This window comes from Pseudorca crassidens, chromosome 7 (genome assembly GCF_039906515.1).
Source record: "Pseudorca crassidens isolate mPseCra1 chromosome 7, mPseCra1.hap1, whole genome shotgun sequence".
NCBI lineage: Eukaryota > Metazoa > Chordata > Mammalia > Artiodactyla > Delphinidae > Pseudorca > Pseudorca crassidens.
In genome coordinates, this window is record NC_090302.1 from 430,963 (window position 1) to 455,437 (window position 24,475).

General features: G+C 45.5%; 1 protein-coding gene across 11 annotated transcripts in view; it reads right to left on the reverse strand.

Annotated features, from left to right (window-relative positions):
* Nucleotides 1-24,475, reverse strand: part of CACNA1B (calcium voltage-gated channel subunit alpha1 B) — a 194,711-nt gene that overhangs the window by 146,260 nt on the left and 23,976 nt on the right. For all 11 annotated transcript variants that reach the window (XM_067742478.1, XM_067742476.1, XM_067742473.1 and 8 more), the window contains exons 4-6: nt 8,246-8,337; nt 6,378-6,530; nt 3,600-3,790 (exon numbers count right to left, since the gene is read on the reverse strand). In XM_067742478.1, coding sequence (XP_067598579.1) covers nt 3,600-3,790; nt 6,378-6,530; nt 8,246-8,337 — 436 coding nt within the window. The remainder of the gene's footprint in view (nt 1-3,599; nt 3,791-6,377; nt 6,531-8,245; nt 8,338-24,475) is intronic.

Here is a 24,475-nt window from a genome sequence, read left to right on the forward strand (position 1 = left end):
CCTACTTGATTTCTGAATGTTGGAATTCTCCTGACAGCCAAAGGTTCAGACAAGGCTCCGTCTGTAGCCTTCGTTGCTTCTCCATCCACACATCCACACCCAAGCGATCTCATCCTCTCCCATAATTTTAAGCATCATCCATGACTTCAAACCCTCAGCCCTGCTGTCCCCCCGAACCCCCTCTCATATACCCAACTGTACACTCAGCATCTCCACTTGGATGAAACAGTTGTCCAAGGCTCTCCAGGGCCAAAGCAGGCTTCTCAGTTTCCACCATGACTCTCTGCTAAAACAAAAATCCACAGTTACCTTGCTCCCCATTCTCCCCTCCTCAATACAAGGCGCCACCTCTCCCAACGGCTCCAGTCACGCTATCTTTGGCTCCTCTTTCTCTCACATTAAACATCACGCCACCAATGAGCAGGCTGTGTCTGCACTAACTTCAAGACGGGGCCTTTGCACCTGCGCATCTGAGCGCGCCTTCCTCGGGTCTTTACGAAACTAGTGCCACGAACGGATGCAGAACCACACGTATGTAACCATAAGCCCACATTATTTACCTCCTACGGTTCCTCTTGTCAGCTACAAATTGGCGCTCGCCATTGTCACTTGCCAGCTGCCTCTACAAGGCGTAAATCATGTGCTGCTGCGGCTGCTGCCTTGCAACAGCCCCTGAAACGCTGAACAGAGGCGCTCTGGGCTCTGGGTGACACTGGCAGAACAGGTCTTCCGATAGATGGATATTTTCAGGAGACAATTTTATGAGCCCAGTTCTTGTATCTCCTCGTGTCCAGACAAGCACTCAAATCCTTCACGGCGACGTCTGCTCCTCATGACTGGCAGTGACATGCACGAGACGAGCAGAAACCTTCTACAAAAAATAATGCTTGACTGCATGTACTCCCCCTTCACCCAGACCACATCTATACTGACCTTCCTCCCTGCCTCTGTGGAGCCGTTTCTCAGAGCGATCTGGGATGCTGTCTCCCGGGTTGCAGCCCTCATTTTGCCCCAAATAAAACTTAACGCGCAGCTCTCACGTTGTGCATTTTTTTAAGTCGACACTGAACGTAGACATAGCCCGGGATGGAAACGTGGATCGGTCCTGTGACTGTTCTGACAACTCTGGGTAACAGAAAATTCTACAGCCACCTCAAGTATAAAACACAATTAAGGGTCCCGGCCCCGCTGACGTGCTTCACACTGAGAATATCTTCTCTCCTCAGCCGGCCTGCACAGCTGGCTGTTCTCAAAGGGAGAGGATGGTGTGGCCCCTCTCTGCTCCCGACGCCACACACCCTTCCTCCTTCCTGGGTCACTGACCTCAACGCTATCGAAGCCAGGTGGCACTGCTGTGTGCTCAGACCTCTCAGACCAGGCGGCACTGCTGTGTGTTCTTCCAGGACCCCATCTGACCACACTTTTCAAAACCCAGACAGACCACTTCTCCTCCAGGCTGAGGACCCACCCGCCCACTACCGCCAGTGTTTTACCAGTCGGTCTCTGCGTCTCTCTCGAGACGCCCCCTCATTCCCTCCAGCCGGGACTTAAAAGGGCCCTGGCTTCTCCCCAGACTGCAGATGTGCTCACCTGCCCCACCAGCCCCGCTGCGGCAGGCCTATGGCTCCAGCCCTTGAAGGCACGTCGCTCGGGCTCCGTCAAGGAGCATATGTCTGAGGGGACCACGAACGTCCCTCTCACTGGGCGGGGGGAGTGGCAGGCTCGCCCTCCAAAGAATCCTCTTCCAAAGTCCTGTCTGATCTCCTGCAACCAGCCCTGTTATCCCTCAGTGTGGAGGATGGATCCAACAGTTCTTGGCCAGCGGCTCTGGGCACCAGCCTCACGACCCACGCCCGTCACTGCGTTGCCCGTCACTGCGTCCCGGTGCCCCGCCACCAGACTCTGCGGCACCGTGCCATCGCGTCTGCCCGTCTGGCTCCCAGACCCCACCAGGCCTTGCTTTCCCAGCGCCCCCTGACCTGTCGCCCCTGCCCCTCGTCCGCCTTTGTTTTCTTCACAGCAGCTTGCCATTACCAGGCCCTTATGTACTGAAGGCCTCCTGCCACCACTGTGCCTGCAGCATCTGCACCCAGTGGGTCCCCTGGAAATACGTGTCGGGTGAGCCTCTGTGGCCCCTCCTGACCGGCACCTCCTGCCCCGAGGTCTGGCTCCTGCCCACCCCTCCCCTGGGGGCACAGGCCTACCAGGCTGAGTCACCTGGCCAAGCCCCACGGCACGAAGGGCTGTGGAGACCTGCTCACGCGGCGCCCCGCTCGGGCGCCCTGGCAGGGACGCGGCCCACTCCAGCTGTGCTGAGGGCTCGTCTTTGTGGAGGTTGCTCCTGGATCGGCTGTAGGGAGAGAACAGCCAAGCTCCTCGTCACCGCCCTTGTCTCCATTCCTCTTTTCCTCGATCAAACGAGACCGTCACCAGACGCAACTCCCGCTCCAAGGAGGGCTCTGGCTTAGTGGACCTCAGGCTGGCTCCTCCTGAACTCGCCCTCTGCCATCCGCCTGCTCAGTCAGCACTTACCGAGCGCCTGCTGGATTTCCAGCCCTGAGACCCACAGGGGCGGAGAGCAGAGGGCCCCAGGCTGTCCCTTTCCTCCTGCCCACCTTCAAGCCAGAAGCGTGTGGTTGCTCCGGGGGCTGGTGGCCCAAGCCCCACCCTCAGCGCACAAGTGACAGGTTCAAAGTGAAGTACCTCACACTCTAGGACACCCCCTCCACAGCCCCCGAGCACAACACACCCTCTGGCTACCAAAACACAGCAGTCCACCAGCCAGACCTGCCAAACTTCCTGTTTCAAGTGCACCTTCTTTCTCTACTTCCACTAACTTAATTATTTTCACGCCCACAGCTCACAGGACTCTAGGGGGTAGAAGGTAACTCTGTAGGAGTGAGGGGGTCATCATATAAAAAGAAGAGAGAGAGGTCTGCCCAGGAGTCGATGGCAGGTCCCCCAAGAAGAGCCGCAGGTGGAGGGGAGGCGGGAGTGAGATGGGTCACCAGGAAGCCCCCGAGGGCCTTACACCCAACTTCTGTCACAGGCACCAACCCCCAGACTGCCCTACACTGCTGGGACGGGCTGGCTTCCTAACGACAGGGAACACTGGAGGAAAGAGAACCAGGTAGACTTAGTGGGAAGGAAACAAAGGTACACGACACCCGTTCCCACCACCAGGACCCTGGCGCAGTCAGGGAAGCTTCCCTGCGCTCAGCTCTGCTCCTCCCCTGTTCACCAGGCAAGCCACCTGCTGCCTCGGGCCGAGGGCCAGCTGGCTAGCTTCTCCGAGCCTCTCTCCCATCGTCTACGAGCTCACAGGGACAAAGCTCTTCACGCAGTGGGCCATCGTCAGCAGCGGCGGCAGGAGCACCTTCTCTGGAACTTTCTTTTCTGACCTCCACCACCTGGCCCTCAGCTTTACTCTCATAAGAAAAGCTGTCCCGGAGACTCCAGGACCCGGGTCAGTGGCCCCGAGGCGGAGCTGCCTGAAGGAGCCTGTGTTCCATCCTGTGGGGCGAGGAGGGAGCCTGGGGCTGAACAGAAGCTCCGCGTCAGCGGGGCCCCAGCAGCTTTAGGGCCAAGACAGAACTCACGTTGTAGAGGATGTCGGTCCAGCCCTCCATAGTGATGCACTGGAACACCGTCAGGACGGCGAACAGGATGTTGTCAAAGTTGGTGATGCCGAAGTTGGGTCCCGGCCAGTACTCCCGGCACTCAGTGTCACCCTCGCACAGCCGGGCTGGGGCCTCCTTGCCACAGGGGAAGTCGCCCACCGGCTCTGCGTCTGCGAGGAGAAGAAGGGAGCAAAGCTGAGCTCAGAGGCACCGCGTTCTCCACCCCCTGCTGGGACTGTGGGCCCCAGAGACCTCATCACAGTGGGACAGGAATCAGGCACCGAGGGAAACTCTCCCTGCCGCTCCTGCACCTGCGCCGGCTCTGTCCCCGTGCCTACGGTCTGCCCCCTGCCACCCTCAGACCCACCCTCTCAGAAACTGCTGGTCGACCTCTCCTTCCCCACTAGAACTGCCCATCACTATGTAAACATGCTGAGGACTCATTCATCTTAAAACCAAAAACAACAGACTCCTAGCCTCCGACTCTCCCTACCAGCAACACCCTGATTCTCCCTCACAGCCAGACCTCCACCCAGACTCCCTCGACGGCAGATCTGCCTGTCACGCTGGAGCCAGAGCCAAGCAGGACTCAGCACTGAGGTCTCAGTGCTCATCAGGCAGGTCGACCAACACGGGCCCAGAGCGTGGCCGGGCTTCAGGGCCCAGTCCTCACGGCACTGGCCCCAGCAAAGGGGACAAGCTCCTGCTGGCCTGCAGTCTAGCCGGCAGCCAGGGACCGCACAGAGAGACGTTAAAGAAATCGCAGAAAACCAGGGCTAATCTCTGGGATAAGGGGGCAAGCAGCACATGTTAATCCCTCCACTCCCAAAATCCTGACGAAAGGATAGAAAACACTATTTAAAAAAACAAATGTATGACCACACATGGAAAATCCCTCCTATCAACACAGGAGAAATTTTGAGGAATTGCTAGGATGGAAAGCAAATGCTCCCAGGCTTAGAAGGCAAAACTGAGGATCACACAAGTTTATTCCTTTCCCTCCAAATACCTTAACAAATGCTCATAAAGAAGACCAGGAAGCCATTGTCTGTCTAGGTGTAAATAATCACATTCTCTGTAAATTATGACAGTTTTCTTTCCTCCTTTCACATTCTTGACAGGGTGCTTTTTCTTGCCTCACGTTACTGGCCGCGACCACCAAGGCTACGTGGACCAGAAGTGACCATGTGTGTCTTTATCTTGTTCTTGACCTTAAAGGGAAAGCTCACAAAACTTATGACAAAGTATGATGTTTGCAGGGAATTTTAGGGAGTTTAAGAAAATTCCCCTTTATTTCCACTTTGATAAGAGGTTTTTTTTAATTATGAATGATTTAAACTTCAATAAAAACTTTTTCTGCATTTATTGAGATGATCACACAGGTTTTCTCCTTTAACGTGTTTGTAGCTCAAGACACAAACCTTGGACTTCCCTGGTGGCGCAGTGGTGAAGAATCTGCCTGCCAGTTCAGGGGACATGGGTTCGAGCCCTGGTCCAGGAAGATCCCACATGCCGTGGAGCAACTAAGCCCGTGCGCCACAGCTACTGAGCCTGCGCTCTAGAGCCTGTGAGCCACAACTACGGAGCCTGCATGCTGCAACTAATGAAGCCCGCACGCCTAGAGCCCGTGCTCCACAACAAGAGAAGCCACCTCAATGAGAAGCCCGCGCACCGCAACGAAGCGTAGCCCCTGCTCGCTGCAACTAGAGAAAGCCCACGCGCAGCAACAAAGACCCAATGCGGGCAAAAAAAAAAAAAAAAAAGACACAAACCTTAGTGTCACCCTTAACTCTTCCCTTTCTCTTACTCCACGTACAGTTGCCCAGAAAACCCAGTTGGCTCAGCAGGCCTCAATGCAAAATAGACCCAGAACCTGACCCTTTCTAACTGCCAAACAGCCTGGCCCCAGCCACCATCTCTCCTGGACTCAGAGTCCTAGCACGGCCTGAACCCACTGCTTCACCACAGGTAAAGCTGAGCTGTCCAGAGTTCTCAGCTTACGGGATCTCACTTCCTGATCTTACGTTAACTTCTGAAGGTCAGAAACATCATCGCCAAAAAATGTTAAGGGGTTTGTGAAAAATAATCATTTTATTCAATATTATAGTTGTAGAAATGAAGTATATTTTCTTTAAGGAATAAAAAAAAGAAAATGCCACTTAACGTCGTCGGTGCGTCAGTAACAGGCCAGCAGGAAAACATACTGATAAGCTTGTCTCTGATACCAGGAAAGCATTCTAGTCCAAGCTACGTTTTCACTAGATGTTTCTTTTCTGCTGCTTTTCATCCTATCAGAGGACTGGTACAGCCTTTAAGTCTTCGCCAACAGGAGCAGATTCAGTAGCCGCCAATCTCCTCTCGCCCCCTCTGCACCCAGCGCTCCTCACGCCAGCCTTTCACACTTACTGCTCCTCGTAACTGGACCGTCTGGCAGGCGACCGCACAGGCCCCCCCTCACGGCACTCAGATGGCTGTCCAGTTGTCACCTTGGCAGAGAGGCCTCCCCAGGCCACGCTCTGTGAAGCAGGCCCCCAAATGACTCTACTGCAAGTACCTTTCTTGTTTCCCTCCTAGAAGTTACTACAATCTGACATTATTTTATGTGTTTGTGTTTATCTTGTCTGGGTCCACCTCCTTCGTCTGGCATCTGGAGGGCATCCCCACCCCCCGCCCGCCAGGGCCCAGAACACTGCATCTCTCCAGGATGAATGAGTCTGTGGTCCTCATCTGGGTCTGAGGAGCGCTGCTAGGCCTCACCTGTACTGTTGGGGAAACAGGCCTTGTGGAATTTGCCCATGTAGAACTCGAGGCCAATGATGGCAAACATGAGGATGGCGAAGAAGAGAAGCAGCCCGATCTGTAGGAGCGGAACCATGGCCTTCATGATGGACTTGAGCACCACCTGCAGACCTGGGGCCAGAGCAGGCAAAGCAGGCAGGTCAGAGAGCACAGTGGGCAGAGCAGGCAGTGGGCTGGGGGCGTGGACAGAACAGCAAGAGCCTGGGCGGGCAGGGCTGAGCGTCCTGGGCAAGGTGTTGAGCAGTGAGTATCCACGAGGCCAAAGGACAGAGCTGGGCCCTCAAAGCAGGGGACAGAGCAGGGAGTGGTGGGGAAGCAAGAAGTCTTGAGGGAAGGAGGACAGAGCAGCGAGTGCCTGCGTGGGGCAGAGCTGAGAGTCCTTGGGGAGGGGCACAAAGCACAGGGTCTCGGGGCAGGGGGAGTGGACTGAACACTGTCCCAGTTCAAGGGAGGAGCAGCGTGTGGCGGTGTCAGCATGAAGTTCTGGTGAGATCTTGAGTCTATGCAGGTCTCAGGGTGGAGCAACAGCAGAGAGTCCTGAGAGGAAAGATGAGGGAATCCTCGGAGCTGAGAGCAGGGGATCATGGGAGGGAAAAGCAGGGGATCCTGGGAACTAAGAGCAGGGGATGCTGGGAGGGAAGAGCAGGGGATCCTGACAGAGAAAAGCAAGGGATTCTGGGAGAGAAAAGCAAGAGATCCTGGGAACTAAGAGCGGGGGATCAAGGGAGGGAAGAACAGGGAATGCTGGGAACTAAGCAGGGGATGCTGGGAGAGAAGAACAGGAAATCCTGGGAATTAAGACCAGGAGATCCTGAGAGGGAAGAACAGGGGATCCTGGGAGGGAAAAGCAGGGGATCCTGGGAACTAGGAGCAGGGGATACGGGGAGGGAAGAGCAGGGGATACGGGGAGGGAAGAGCAGGGGATCCTGGGAGGGACAAGCAGGGGATCCTGGGAACTAAGAGCAGGGGATCCTGGGAGGGACAAGCAAGGGATCCTGGGAACTAAGAGCAGGGGTTCCTGACAGACCCACCCCTCAGGGAAAGTAAAGCAGGGGGCCTACTCCTAGGGAGTGTTTTACCACTGACTGTGGGGCATGAGTATGTCCAGACCAGAGGAACTGGGCAGAAGAGGCTGAACCCCACTGTCCCCACTTCCAGCTTCACCCCAGCTCCTGGGTACAGGCCTGAGCCTTTGCCTGGCAGAGTCTTAGGGCAGAACATGGAGCCAGCCAGCGGTCTTCCCTGCAGTGGGCTCGGGCGACACAGCCTCAGGGCCCTGCCACCCCGGCTCTGAGGGAAACCCAAACTTCCACTGGCTTGGAGGAACACGGGCACAGGCGGTGCCCGGCTCTCGAGGTAGCCTGGCCACCCCCTGCCCTCGCGTGGCCTCTTGAGCAGCCCAGTCCCGGAGCATGTCTTAACCAGGTCACAGGTCCCAACAGCCCTGCCCAGCCTGAGCCAAGACAGGTGGTCCTTTGCAGCCTCTGCATGTGTTCTCAGGCATCCTGCCCCACCACCTTGGTCGATCTCTCACCTGCCCTTTAACCACAGAAAAAGCAGCAAAGAGCTGGAAGTACAGCAGAGTGTGTGAGGAGGATCACAGCTTCCACGTAGGGAAGCCAAGTTACCCTCTGGGTTTTCACGGAGTTGGGAGAGACTGGAGAAGGGCCGCTCCTCCCTTCTTCGTGCCTGGTTCCCCGGGGTCAAGGGCAGCGAGCTCAGAGTCACCAAAGGGCCCACTGTTAGGGCCTAACTGGCCATGACAGGGGTTGGGAGAGAGGTCAGTGTCCAGGTAGGCTGGGCCTGATTGCTTTTGCCAGACTCACTTGGAATCCCAGACACCAGCTTCAGGGGCCTCAGCACACGCACAGCCCGCAGGGTTCGCAGGTCAAAGTCAGTGCCAGCTGTGGCGAGGATCCTGGCAGGAACAAAGACAAGGGGGAAGTGAGGGCTTCCGCATGGAGTTGAGAAGAGGGCACGCCCCTCCCACCACCCATGTCCTGTCTTCCAAGAGCAGTGACACCTTCGTGCCTGTGTCCCCCGCTGTCCAAGCACGGGGGTGGGGGTCGGGGGCGGCGTACTAGGCAGGGAAGGCCAGGAACTGAATTCAGACGTCCTCGCCAGCAATGTTAGGAATGGCTTTTACCAGCATAACCATCCCTCCAGGCATCACCCCGAGAGGACACTTGGTCTCTGGTCCCTGGCCAGGCCTTGAATCTGTCCTTGAATTGAGTCCAAGCCTGAACCATGTCCCCAAGCAACCCCAACTGCACTCCAAGCTGCCTCATGACAGGTGGTGATAGCAGGAGCGGGAGTAGAATGGAACTTGAGGGACTTCTGAACAGATGCCACATGACCTATTCCTCACTTTACCACAGGAGAACACAGGAACAAACAGTGGGGAAAGTGAATAGAGGGCTCAGAGGACTCCCTTAGCATAAGAACATACCCCAACGTCTCCCATCTTAAAACAAAACAGAAAATTCCATATCTGCCTCCAACCCCAGCACATTTCTCTGCTCCCTTCACTCCAAAGCTCATTGAAAGTGTCAATCCTTGGTCTCCCCACTGCCTTACCTTTCTGCCTCTCTTTAGCTTTGTCCAACCATGTTCTCACCCGCACCATTCCACTGAAATGTTTTGTCAAGGCTTCTCACCAATTGCAATGGTTAAGTCTCCTTCTATAAATGGTTTCTTCTCTTGCCCATTGGTCAATTCTCTCATTTTCCTCTTAACATCCTGGGAGTCTCTTCTAGGTCTTCTTTGCAAGCTTTGCCTCCTCTACCAGACTGAAAAATTAGATGCCTCAAGGCTCACACCATATAGGATCTGCCCAACAGCTTTGAACACCGCGGTATGCTTATTACTCCCGATTTACACCTTTAACTCAAGTCTGGGACTTTGGGTCATATATCCATCCAACTGCCTTTTTTACCATTTCCACTTGGATAGCAAAAAAAGCATATCAAACATTAATAAAACTAAAGAATTCTTTTTACAACTTTAATGTAAATATTAAAACACGTACTTTTTTAAGTTCAGAGTTGTTACACGATGGTGACTAGAGAACTTTTTATTCTTTCTCTCAATCTTGCTCCTTCCCCAGTATTCCCCCCTCTCTGTGAACAGCACTAGTCAAGTGTTTCATAAGCCAAAACCAAGACTTCATACCTGACTCCTCTCTCTCTTACACTCCACATCCAATTCACTAACAATCCTGTTGGCTCTACCTTTAAAATGCACCCTGGATGCTTGGTGAAAAAGGATTGTGGTCCCCCTACTCTAAATACATAGCAGCAAGGAATAAAATTAGAGATGCAGCTGGGGTAAAAAATAAGATAAAATGGTCAGGGGAGAAGAAAAGAAGGGCAACGAGAAAATCTATACAAACCAAAATTCCATAGCATGTGAGAAAATCCAATACTAAGAGTGATATTCAACCACTAAAATCAACTATTGAAAGATTAATTTTGTTCAGATGAAATCAACAAATTATGAAACAAAAATAGGCAGAAACAGGTAGATATTCTAAAAACTAGCTAGAAGTTTTGGAAATAAACAAATAGTTATTAAAATATTATCAATAATAATAATCATACTCTAGGCTGGAGACATAGTTGGAGTGTATTAATGGTTTAGGAAATAGTACTAAGGAATCACTCACAGACATTGGAAAGACAAAGGAAAAAATGAAAGACAAATTAAGCGATATGGAGGTTAGATCATATATCTAACACACATCAAATGTACGTTCCAGAAAAAGAGAATAGAGGGAACGTGGTGAAGAAGCAACATTTGAAAAGATAACAGATGAGAAATTTCCAGAATTAAAGATTTGCTTTCTCAAATTTAAAGTGCATTACAAGGTACCAATCACGTAAATAAAATACATCCAACTAGAAATGGTGTGAGGAACTGCAGAATATCAAGCATAAAAAGAAAGCATTAAAGGCTACGAAAGAGAAAAGATAAAATATCTAGGGGAAAAAAGAATAATTAAAAGGAGAGAAAACTTCACCTCAGCAAAAAAAAAAAAATATGCTAGAAGATAATTAAGTAATACCTCCAAAAAGCAGCAGGAAAATAATTGACATCTTAGAACTTTATATCCAGCTAAACTGTCAATAAAGAGTGAGGGCAAAATAAACATTTTCAGAGATAAAATAAGTCATCACCCCAGATCTTCAGTAAAACATGGGAACTGAACCTAAAGGGAAAGCACAGTATACAAGAGCAATGGTAGGCACAGAAATTTTTTAAATAGTTAAATTTAATTAATCATTGATTTTTAAAACTATGATGTCCAATTTTTCATTATTTTCTACATGCAAAACTAACAACCTAGGCAATAATAAAAATATTTACAGAAGGGGCTGTTCCATGTGTAGTTGCATCAAATTATGTTATAGAGGCTAAATCACTCTTCGTTGTATTAGGTCAGAGGACGGCAAGCATTTTCTGAAAAGGGCCATTAGTAAATATTTAGGCTTTGTGAGTCATAGAATCTCTGTCACAACCACTCAACTCCATCATTGTAGCATAAAAGCAGATACTATGTCAATGAATGGGCAAGGCTGTGTTCCAGCCTTTATAAGCACAGGTTGCCAGACAGATGAGCTATAATTTTCTGTCCTCTGTGTTAGACAAATGTATAGTTATGAATATATATTTAAAATGTTAAGGATATCCAGTAAACGGATAGAAATACAGTCTATTTCAAAACCATCAGAGGTGGGCTTCCCTGGTGGCGCAGTGGTTGAGAGTCCGCCTGCCGATGCAGGGGACGCAGGTTCATGCCCTGGTCCGGGAAGATCCCACATGCTGCGGAGCGGCTGGGCCCGTGAGCCATGGCCACTGAGCCTGCGCGTCTGGAGCCTGTGCTCCGCAACAGGAGAGGCCACAATAGTGAGAGGCCCGCGTACCGCAAAAAAAAAAAAAAAAAAAAAACCATCAGAGGTGAAAAAGGTATGTAGGGAACAGGTAATATAGAATATTTTGTCACACTACAAAAGTCAGGAAAAGACTCCCCCAAAACAAAGAAATAATATAAAGAGGAAAAAAAAAATAAGATATTAGGCGTAAGTCCAAACACACAAGTAATAATAAGAAATATAAATGAATTTTCATTTCCTATTAAATCATACATGATTAGATTGGAGCTTTTGAAAGTCCAACTTTCAAAAAGTTGCCACCTACAAAAGCCATATCTGAAAAAAAATACAGAAATGTTGAAAATAAACAGATTTTTTAAAAGAATATACTAAGTAAATGCTACAGAAAAGGAAGTTGGTATATAACACTAAAGACAAAATATAATTTAAAGCAAAAAAACAATCCTAAGGCTAAAGAGAGATATAATGCATAATACTGAAAGCAAAATTACACCAAGGAATATGATCATCATTAATTTTTATGCACCCAAACCTCATAAATTCAAAACAGATAAAGAAAAAGAATGAGAACTCCTCCAACATAGTGGAAGGTCCTCACAAAGCTCTCATCAGAACCTGAAAGACTAAACACCAAAATTTAGTAAGGCTGAACAAGATCAAGACAGAGTTAGCACCTTGATCCATCTTATTGTTCTAATCTTCTATATCTTTCATATATTACCTTTATCTACCTACCTATCTATCATCTATCTATCTATCATATATAATCTATTTTCCTAACAAAATGTGTTCCTAACAAATAGAAAATATATACTTTTAGGAGTACATGGGAATAGCTTTGAAAATATCCTACATCACAAAAGAAGCCTCAGCAAATTTCAAAAACTTAGTAACATATATTATCGTACTTCTCCAATTAAATAAGAATACTACTATAAAACCACATTTAAAAAAACTTGCATTATAGAAATCTTCAAGATGCACAACTAAATAACTCATTAATTAAAGACATTACCAAATATTTAGAACTCATCAACAACAAAAATACTACATATTATATGTGTGAGGTTCAGTCCAAGTGATGCCTTAGGGGAAATTTATAAACTTAACTGATTTTATTTTTTTAAAGATTAAAAATAAATAAACCAAGTATTGCTGTGTCCCAAGGATCTTAAAAAAGAATAGCAGGGTAAATTTAGAGAAAGTAGAAAAATGGAAATAATAAAGAGTAGACATGGTGAAAATAGAAAATAGAGAAATAATAGAAAGCTGAATCTTTGAAAGTTTAATCAAATGAACAAGCTTCTGGCAAGAATAATCAAGAAAAAGAGAGTGTACAATGCATACAAAAGATACATATACAAATAAACATAGTATATGCATGCATGCACACATGTACACTTACACATTTGTGTGTGCATACATGTGTACACACATGCACAGGAAAGTATAAAAATACAGGGAACACAACTACAGACAGGAGAGATTTTTAGAATCACAAGAGAATATTATTAACAATTTTATGCCAATAGATGCTAAAACTTTGAGGAAATGGATATATCCTCTTGAAAAGCAAGTTACCAAAAGTGACAGAAGTAGAAAACCTGAATAAGCCATGAACAATTGTATTAGTTCTATTCTGTAAAAACCTACCACAAATGTAGTGACTTGAAATCGCACCCGTTTATTAGCTCACTGTTCTGTGGGCACATCGTGGCTAAATTCTCTGCTGCAGGTCTCAGGAACAGCCAGCTGCATCCTCGTCTGGAAGCTAAACTAGGGAAAGTGATGCTTTCCAGCCCCTTCAGGTTGTCTGCAGAGTTCCCTTCCTTGCAGTAGGAATGGAGTCCCTTTGCCTTGCTGTCAGCCAGGGACTTCTCTTAGCCCCTGGAGGCCACTCTCAGATCCTGGCCCCTCAACAGTCCCTCTCACACTTCTAAACTCTCTGACTATAGGAAGAGCCCAGTCCCTTTAAAGGGATCACCTGATGAGATCAGTCCCACCCAAATAATCTCCCTTTTGGTTAACTCAGAGTCAACTGATTCATAACCTAACCACAGGAGTGATATCTCATCATACCCACAGGATCTGCCTGCACTCAAGGGGATATGGCTGTACAGGTGGGCAGGCAGGGGACCAGAATCTTGGACCATTTACAAGAATTAATTTGGATTCAGTTTCCCTCTGCCAGAAGATCAGATCCAGACAATTTTACAAGTATGTTCTTACAAACATTCAGAGAACAGAAAACTCTGTGTTATACAAACTGTTTTAGAGAATAAAAATACAAGAAAAGCTCCCAACTCATTTTATGATGCTGGTATAATCTTGACATCAAGATTGGAACCATCCAATAAAGATGTTTAAAAAAAAAAAGACTGGAACCATAATTCAAAAAGATACATGCACCCCAGTGTTCATAGCAGCATTATTTACGATAGCCAAGACATGAAGGCAACCATGGACAGACGAGTGGATAAAGAAGATGTGGTATATTTATACAATGGAATATTACTCAGCTACAAAAAAAGAATGAAATAATTCCATTTGCAGCAACATGGATGGACCTAGAGATAATCATACTAAGTGAAGTAAACCAGACAGAGAAATACAAATATCATATGATACTGCTTATATGTGGAATCTAAAAAAATGATACAAATGAACTTACATACAAAACAGAAATAGACCCACAGACATAGAAAACAAACCTATGGTTACCAAAGGGGAAAGGTGGGGGAAGGATAAATTAGAAGTTTGAGATTAACATATACGCACTACTATATATAAAACAGATAGCCAACAAAGACCTACGGTTTAGCACAGGGAACTATACTCAGTATTTTGCAATAACCTATAAGGGAAAAGATTCTGATAAAAATAGATATATATGTATGTATAACTGAATCACTTTGCTGTACACCTGAAACTAACACAACATTGTAAATCAACTATACTTCAATTAAAAAAATTTTTTTAAAGACTGGAAAAGGGGGCTTCCCTGGTGGCGCAGTTGAGAGTCCGCCTGCCGATGCGGGGGACGTGGGTTCGTGCCCCGGTCCGGGAGGATCCCACATGCCGCGGAGCCGCTGGGCCCATGAGCCATGGCCGCTGGGCCTGCGCGTCCGGAGCCTGTGCTCCGCAACGGGAGAGGTCACGGCAGTGAGAGGCCCGCGTACCACAAAAAAAAAAAAAAAGAAAAAGAAAAATTTATACACATCTCAATCATGAACACAAATTTTAAATAAAATATTAGAGTAAATCAAATTCAAAGGTACATATGTTAAGAGTTTATAATGGCCAACTGAGTTGTCATAGGAACATAAGAATAATTCAATAGTAGAATAACTATTAATGTAATCCACCACATGGAAAATCAATATAAAAACCATATAATCATGTTAAAATTTTCAGAAAACTTATTGGTTAACATTTCAGTATCATTCATGATAAAGAGAATTAGGAACAGGAAATTCCTTAAAGTGACAATAGGTATCTACTAAAAACCATTAGGAGCATTTCTCTTTAAATTCAGGGATAACACAAATATACCATTTATATCATATGGAGGCCCTAGCCAAGGCAAAAAGACAAGAAAAAGAAAAAAAAAGTTTAGAAAGGAGGAAACAAACTGTCTTATTCACAGATAATGTGATTTCTACATAGAAAATCCAAAAGCATATACAGTACAGCAAAACTAGTAGAATTAGAAAGTTCAGCAAGGTTATGAAATACCAAACACATATACAAAAATAAATTGTTTTCATTTACTATTAGAAAATGCAAATTTTAAAAGCTCTTATTCTAATGGGTGTGGGACTCCTTCCTGGGGTAATGAAAACGTTCTAAAATTAGTGGTGATGGTTGTACAACTGTATGACTACACTGAAAATCACTGAATTGTACACTTTAAAAGTATGAATTTTATAGTATGTGAATTACATCTCGATAAAGCTGACACAAAATATTGTTTATAATAGCAACAAAATCTATAAAGTATCTAGGAATAAGCTCAATAAAATAAGTGCAATATCTTGATAATAAAAGTCATAAAACGTTCACGAAGAGCAAAGAGATAATAGAGATTAACCGTATTAATAGATGAGACAATTCAACATTTTTATATGTCCCTTTCCCCAAATTAGCCCACAAATTCAATGAAATTCCAATAAAAATCTCAACAGATCTTATATGTAGAAAATCCTAAATTTGTAGAAAATCCACCAAAAATTACCAGAACTAATGAATTCAGTAAAGTTTCAGGATATAAAGTCAACACAAAAAAATAGGTTGTATTCTATATACTTACAATGAACAACCAACAAAGGATATTTTTTAAAAATCCATTTATAATAGCATCAAAAAGAATAAGATACTTAAGAATAAAATTAAGGAGGTGACAGACTTGTACCCTGAAAACTACAAAACACTGGTGAAGGAAATTAAAGAACACTAAACAAACAGGAAGGCATCCCATGTTCATGGATTGGAAAACAATACTGTTAAGACGTCAATACCCAAAGCAATCTACAGATTCAATGCAATACCGACCAAAATTCCGAAGAGATTTTTTGCAGAAATAGCAAAACTCATCCTAGAATTCATACGGACTCTCAAGGGACTCTGGATAGTCAAAACTATCCAGATAGAATAATAACCCAGAAACGAAGTCTTACATACACAGTCAATTGATTTTCAACAAGAACGCCAAGACCATTCAAAGAGGAAAAGACAGTCTTTTCACCAAATTGTGCTGGAAAAACTAGATGTTCACATGCAAAAATATTAAGTTGGACCCGTATCTTATGCAATATACAAAAAGCAACTCAAAATGGATCAACGTTCTAAATGTAAGACCTTATACTATAATACTCAAAAGAAAATACAAGAGAAAATCTTCATGACATTGAATTTGGCAATGATTTCTTGGAAGTGACACCAAAAGCCTGAGCAATAAAAGAAAAAATACAAAAATTGGACTTCATCAAAATTTTACAAAACTTTTGTACATCAAAGGACACTATCAAGAGTGTGCAAAGACAAGCTACAGAATATGGGATAAAGTATTCACAAGCCATATATCTAATAAGGGATTCATATCCAGAATATATTAAGAACTCCTACAACTCAACAACAATAAAAACCCAATTTAAAAACAGGCAAAGGACTTGAATGTATATTTCTTCAAAAAAGATACACAAATGGCCATTAAGCACATGAAAAGGTGCTCAACATCACTAATTATTAGGGAAATGCAAATCAAAACTATAATAGGAGGGCTTCCTTGGTGGCGCAGTGGTTGAGAGTCCGCTTGCCGATGCAGGGGACACGTGCTCGTGCCCCGGTCCGGGAAGATCCCACATGCCGCGGAGCGGCTGGGCCCGTGAGCCATGGCCGCTGAGCCTGTGCGTCCGGAGCCTGTGCTCCGCAATGGGAGAGGCCACAATGGTGAGAGGCCCGCGTGCCGCAAAAACAAAGCAACAACAACAACAAAAAACTATAATAAGATACCAATCACACCCATTAGGATGACTATTATTATAAAAAAAAAGGAAAATAACAGTGTTGGCAAGGATGTGAAGAAAGAAAAACCCTTGTGCATTGTTGATGGGAATGTAAAATGGTGCAGCTGCTGTGGAAAACAGTACAGTGATTCCTCAAAAAGTTGAACATAAAATTACCATATGATCCAGCAATTCCACTCTTGGGTATATATCCAGAAGAAATGAAACAAGGTCTCAAAGAGATTTATTTGTTACACCCAGGATCATAACAGCAGTATTCACAACAGCTAAAACATAGAAGGAACACAAGTGTCCATCAGTGGATGAACGAAGGAGCAAATTATGGTATATACAAACAATGGAATATTATTCAGCCTTAAAAAGGAAGGAAATTCTAATACATAATGCAACTTAGATGAACCCTGAAGACAGTACGCTAAATGAAATAGGCCAGTCACAAAAAAAGGCACATACTGTAGGATTCTACTTTTATGAGATACTTAGAGTAGTCAAAATCGTAGAGACAGAAAGCAGAATGGTGGTTCTCAGGGTCTGAGGGGAGGGAGAGATGGGGGTTGTTGTTTAATGAGGACAGAGTTTCATATGTGAAAGATGAAAAGAGCTGTGGAGATGGACGGAGCTGATAGCTACCCAACATTATGAATGTATTTAATACCGCTGAACTGCACACTTAAAAGTGATTAAGATGCTCAATTTTATGTTATGTGTATTTTGCCACAATTTTTAAAGTTGGAAAATAAAAGTAGGCCTCAGTGCAGAAAGCAAACTTCAAAACTTTGGAAAAACAAAACAAAAAGACATGAGAACAGTTCTATGACTATGAGTTAAGGAAGGGTTTCTGAAGAACACATAAAAATGGCAAACCATAAAGTGGTACACTGATAAATCTGACTACAATAAAATTGAAACTATACTACAAAAGCTATAGAGAAAGTGAAAAGAAAATGACACTTGCCATGCAAAAAGCTGACAGAACTGGTTCCCGGAATACATAAAGAATTCCTATACATTCAGATGAAAAGTACACATAACCTGTATGAAAAATAAGCAAATTACAAAAGAGAAAAGATGTTCAAAACCACCGGCAATCAGGGAAATTCAAATTAAACAAAGAGAGACCATTCCACATCCTGTTTAGCAAACAGTGTTACAGCTGGTGATACCGAACAGCAGCTCTGCTGGTGGAAGAGAAAACTGTAGAATCGTTCCGGAGAGCATTTGACCACCTCTAGGAAATGTTTAAATGAACATATGGACTAGACTGGCCTCCCAAACGTTTGCAGAAATGTACACAGGCATGTTAGTTGTGGCACTGTCTTTAATAGTGAAAGACAGGAATCACCTACTGCTCATCGCACAGAGAGAGAAAACATGAATGTGGTCCATGCATACGATGGAACATCACTGCAGTAAAATATGATGAGCACGTGAAATTAAATAAACTACACGTATTAACATGGAAATGCTTAAAGCAATGTGAAGGGGTAAAAAGGCAAGTTGTGAAACAATTATGTGTCTAGGTTTAAATGCATATACACACTCAAACAATTAAAACCATGCAAACAAGACTGCATATTATTTATCAATAGGGACACATTTAGTACAAGTTGGAAGCCCTCCCCGCAACACACACGCACTGGATAATGAACACAAATCAGGATAGTTGTTGCCACCAAAAGGTGAAAGAGAAGGACAGATAAAGAAAGGAGAATTTGGTTGAGGGATTGTAATCAGAAGACTTCAACTGTATCTCATGTTTTATTTCTCTAAGACAAATCTCCAAAGCTAAGAGCCCATTTACAGGGAGGTGTGAGGGAGGGGAACGCACATGTTAAAACAACACACGGGCATGCTGCCCGCAAAAGACAGAAACAATCCGGACGGTGAAGGGCACTGGAGAAGCTCCACGGCCACTCCCAGGAGGAGACAAATCACACAGAAAGAAAAGCCAGCCCTCCCTCCGCCTATGGCTTCCTGTCTCCCAGGCATCATGACATTCACAGGGTTGTCACAACCCTGACATGTCAGTAAAATGACCTGAGAAGTCACGCCATTGGCAGACACGTGCGATACAGAAACTCGTTTTGCCATGGCATTGTTGTCACGGGCCTGTGGGACAGGAGAACAACTTTTTGTTTTTTAATGAAGAATACAAAAGTTTTCAGACCCAGGCAGGAATGTCTACAGTCGTAAGAACCATAAAAACACAAGATTTACCCAACTGATGAAAGCAGCCCCATGGAGTAAATCACAACCTAACTACAGCCACTGGGGCGAGACCCTGTGTGAGAGGTCCTGCCACAGCCTAACTACAGACATCGGGGCTGGAGACCCTGTGAGTGAGGTCCTGCCACAACCTAACTACAGACATCGGGGCTGGAGACCCTGTGAGTGAGGTCCTGCCACAACCTAACTACAGACATCGGGGCTGGAGACCCTGTGAGTGAGGTCCTGCCACAACCTAACTACAGCCACTGGGGCTGGAGACCCTGTGAGTGAGAGGTCCTGCCACGACACCAGTGCTCAGGGAAGGGGCCGTCCTCATTCTGCCTGGGAAAGCTTTCCGAGGAGGCCACCCGGGAGCCACCAGGGAAGGAAATTCAGTTTCATTTGTTCTAAGATGACAGTTTCCTTAGTGGATCAGCAATATTAAACTCCTAGGAAGAATCAGAATTAAATACAGGAATGTTTATGAAAATCAAACCTTCTGTGTTAACAGTACAGTGTTAGGATTAAAAGAATTTATCAGAACACATTAACACGCTAAACAGGGCTGCGTTTAGCATCACATTAGCCCTGTGATTCTAATTTTTAAATGTAATGGAAGAATTGATTTAGACGTGTGATTTTTTTTTTTTTTTTTTTTTTTTTTTGCGCGGTACGCGGGCCTCTCACTGTTGTGGCCTCTCCCGTTGCGGAGCACAGGCTCAGCAGCCATGGCTCCTGGGCCCAGCCGCTCCGCGGCATGTGGGATCTTCCCGGACCGGGGCATGAACCCGTGTCCCCTGCATCAACCACTGCGCCACCAGGGAAGCCCTAGACGTGTGATTTTAAGTTGAAAACTTCGTAAGTTTGTAAACAGTATTGCAACATTTAAGCAAATGTATGAATCACCATGTTTACACTCTAATTAGCTGGATATACAGAACTTAAGTACTTAGGAAAGTCCAGTTACAATAAATTTATAAATGAAATATTAAATGTTTTACATTAAGCTTATGAAATGGAATAAAAACCCTACTTAGAGTCTCCTTTAAAGTGATTGTTAAAAATTGCAAAATGTATAAATATAATTTTTCATAAGCTGAATCTAAAAACAGTTAATATTTTTTCCAGTTTTATTGAGAAACAACTGACATACGTCACTATAAATGTTTACGGCATACAGCATGGTGGTTTGATTTACATATATTGCGAAATCATTACCGCAACAGGCTTAGTTAACATCCATTATCTCATGTAGATACAATGAAAAAAAAGAAAAACCATCTCCTCCTTGTGATGAGAGCTCTTCGGATCTACTGTCTCCGCAGCTTTCCTGTAGATCATATCCAGTGTGAGCCACGGTCACCACGCCGCGTATCACATCCCCAGGGCTTATGTATCTTGTAAATTGTACGTTTGTACCTTCTGACCATTTTCCTCCAGTTCCCCCTCCCCGACCCTCTATCCCCACTCTGGGAACCACAAATCTGACCTCCTTTCCTATGAGTTTGGTGGGTTGTGTTTCTTTTAGATTCCACATATAAGTACAGTATTTGTCTATCTCTGTCTGACTCATTTCACTTAGCATAATGCCTTCAACATCCATCCATGTTGTCACAAACTGAATCTAAAGTTTCTTTAAAGGAATTACATTTTTGGATTTGTCATGTTAATGAACTGAATGATGATTTTTAGAAATTAAAAATTTTCTATGCACAAAATCCACTCTCAAGAGTACCAACAAACCCACATGTATCATGAAGGATTTCCTTTTAAATCATAAATCTCATTTAATCTTCTATCAAGAGTTCTGGCTAACATAACAGAATATGAATAAGACATAAGGGAAGGAATAGATAAAATAAGTATTTCTGGAAGATAATGATAAAACTCCCAGGAACTTGGTCGAGAGCAGAGTTTCTCAAAGCACCATCCCAGGACCAGCAGCGGGTGTGAACTCTGGGCCCCGCCCACCGGCCCTCGGAGGGTGGGCCCGGCACCAGGACTGAGGGAAGCCCTGCAGGTGATTCTGACACCCACTCAAGTTGTGCGGGCCGCTGGTCAGGAACATCACCCTGAACCCCTTCCTGCAGGTTTGCAAGTCTCACCCTCCCCCCCACCCCCGACTTCCACAGAGGACAGAAAGCAGAGAAAAGTACAGCACAAGAGCAATTATAGAAAAACAACAACCTTTAGATATTGTCATGACAGTGCTGAGAAATCGGGGCTGGAAAAAAAACAAAACTTGGCTGCAAGCTCACCATCAATCAGCAAACAGAGACCAGCGCAAGTCCCCTCAGAGTGGCCTGCAGGGGCCAAGCCCGGGAGCACGACGAGAGCGCAAATTCCCCAAAGCCGAAGTGGGACCAAACGTGGCCAGTCGGAAATCTGATGAAACAAAACTGCTCAACCACAATGGCCTCACACACAAACCACTGAGGAATAACTTTAAAATGTGAGTGACCGGGACTTCCCTGGTGGCTCAGTGGTTAAGAATCCACCTGCCAATGCAGGGGACACGGGTTCGAGCCCTGGTCCAGGAAGATCCCACGTGCCGCGGAGCAACTAAGCCCGTGCGCCACAACTACTGAGCCTGCACTCTAGAGCCCGCGAGCCACAACTACTGAGCCTGCATGCCGCAACTACTGAAGCCCGCACGCCTAGAGCCCGTGCTCTGCAACAAGAGAAGCCACCGCAATGAGAAGCCGAGTAGCCCCCGCCCAAAGCCTGCGAACCGCAACGAAGAGTAGCTCCCGCTCGCCGCGCCTAGAGAAAGCCCACAAGCAGCAACAAAGACCCAACGCAGCCAATAAATAAATAAATAAATAAATAACTAATTTAAAAAAAAAAATGTGAGTGACCTACACCAAAAAAACTACAAGACTTTATTTACCTAGAGGGGAGCGTCGAACACATGTTAAGATACATGCTACTCCTGGATGGGCAGAAAAACATGGATTTTGATTCTCCACAAATTGACTTAGAGATTCTCAATAATTGAAACAACCTCCCAAAAGGAATTCTTTGGACTACAGCAACATGATTTCAGAGTCACCTGGAAAACTAAATAGGCAAAAAAATTAAAGAAATATTCAGAAAAGAAGAACAAAGAGAGAAGGTTTTGTTTCATGAGATACTGAAATGCCACTTTGAGCTCAACAGCTAGACCACAGGCCAGATGGGTTCAAATCAAAGCAGAAGCAGCTTTTGTGTCACACACAAAAGCACTTAAATATGTGATAAAGGAAGCATAAGCAAGTGACAGGAGAGTGAAGAACTTTTTAATATGATTTATTGTCGTCCAACTTCTAGGCATCTCTCCCAAGGAAATAATCAGAGGTGTGACACAGGTGTATGTGTGTATTTTGGTCTTTTCTATAAAAGCAAAATTGGAGATAACTTAAATGCTCAACAGTAAGGAGGTGACTGGGGCCAGTCCACACGGCAGAAGAACCGTGTTTCAGCACATGCTCAGTCGTGGAGGATGCTCAGACACCAGGCCCCTGTGTGCAGGGTGCCCGCTGGGGACCCCTCGCATGGCATCGTGGGCAACCCTGCCCAGCTGACGAGGCAGCCTGCTCCTACGCCCCTGGTGTATGATACCAACTGTGTATTTTAAAAACTTACACATAGAAAAGGCTCAGAAGGAAGTAGCTCAAAATATTAATAGTGGTTATCTCAGGACGGTGGGATTGTGGGTCACTGTTTTTACTCTTTCCAATATGAGCATTTTAAAGTGAGAAAATCAATATATTTTATTTATACAGAAAAGGAAAACGTGTACCCTCCATTGACATTTTAAAAATAATAAAATAACTTGGAGGTACTTTAATTAAAGATGTTATATTAACAACAATAACAAAAGGGTAATTATAGCATACATCCTACTACTTCCTAGAGCCTAAGACTTTGGTGACTACTATTCCCAAAGTCTTAGGCTCTAGGAAATCCTGGAAAGCAAGGCAGGAGGTCAGCCTTGCAGGGAGGGCAGGGCTGGCTTAGGGCTGGGGACCTTCCTTCTCAGTCCACACCCAGCAAGGCTCCTGGTAGGAAGTACGTGCTCAATAAATGTTAGTGAAGAAGCCCTGACGTTTCCAAAACTAAACGGCAAAGAATCCACACATATAACTCATAAAAGTAAACACAATTCAGTAACGTGCAAACACATCCAAACCATCAGTCACCGAAACGAAAGATGAAACAGCAACAATTGTAAGTGGACTTTACACCCGATACATTAGCGAGAGCTTTAGAAACGTAACCCCCAGTGGTGGTGAAGTTGATATTGAACTAATGATTTAAATAGAACTAGTGGGAATGTAAACTAATGCGTCCCACTTGTAACACAACTTGGCAAAATAAAATGCCATGAAACGTCTAAACACTTTCAGTCAGTCTGCTCTAGGAATCTGCCCCATCAAAATAATGAAAAATTCAGAAACCAGGGTTACAAAGATAGACATCACACTATTGAGATCAAAACCCCACGTAGAGGGACTTCCCTGGTGCCGCAGTGGTTAAGAATCCGCCTGCCAATGCAGGGGACATGGGTTCGAGCTCTGGTCCAGGAGGATCCCACATGCCGCGGAGCAACTAAGCCCGCGAGCCACAACTACTGAGCCCGCATGCCACAGCTACCGAAGCCCACGCACCTAGAGCTCATGCTCCGCAACAAGAGAAGCCACTGCAATGAGAAGCCCGCGCACTGCAACGGAGCAGCCCCCGCTCGCCGCAACTAGAGAAAGCCTGTGCGCAGCAACGAAGACCCGACACAGCCAAAAATAAATAAATGAATGAATAAATAAATTAACTAATTAATTAAAAAATAATTTTAAAAACTCATGTAGAACCATCTTCGTGTGCAATGACAGTGGAACCCTGGGTGCTCATTACACATAATAACACATCGCATCAGACCTAATGTGTTTGTGAAATAACGTTAAAAGAAACAGATGAACCGATTCATGGATGAACCTTAGAAACACTGTACTAAGTGAAAGGTGCCAGACACAAAGGGCCACACATTGCACGATGGCATCACATTCAGTGTCCAGACAGACTCGTTTACAGGGACAAACAGGAGATGAGTGATTACTGGGGCCGGTGGGGAGGGGCCGCAGGGCGTGACTACGAATGGGGAGATGGAAATGCTCTAAAATTAGGTTGTAGTGATGGTTGCACAACTCTGAGACCATACCGAAAATCACTGAATTGTGCGCTATAAAAGGATGAATATTGTGGTACGTGAATTCTACCTCAATACGCTGGTACATAAAAGAAGGGCAGAAGGCAAGTTTTATGCAAATTATAGTAACAACTACTTAAAACACGCAGGGACTCAGGCCCCAGAGCACACACTCACCCAGCTAGTGACTACTGTAGCCCAACCCCCAGGCCCAGGCCACCCCGGCACATGGAGCAACACGGCGTAAAG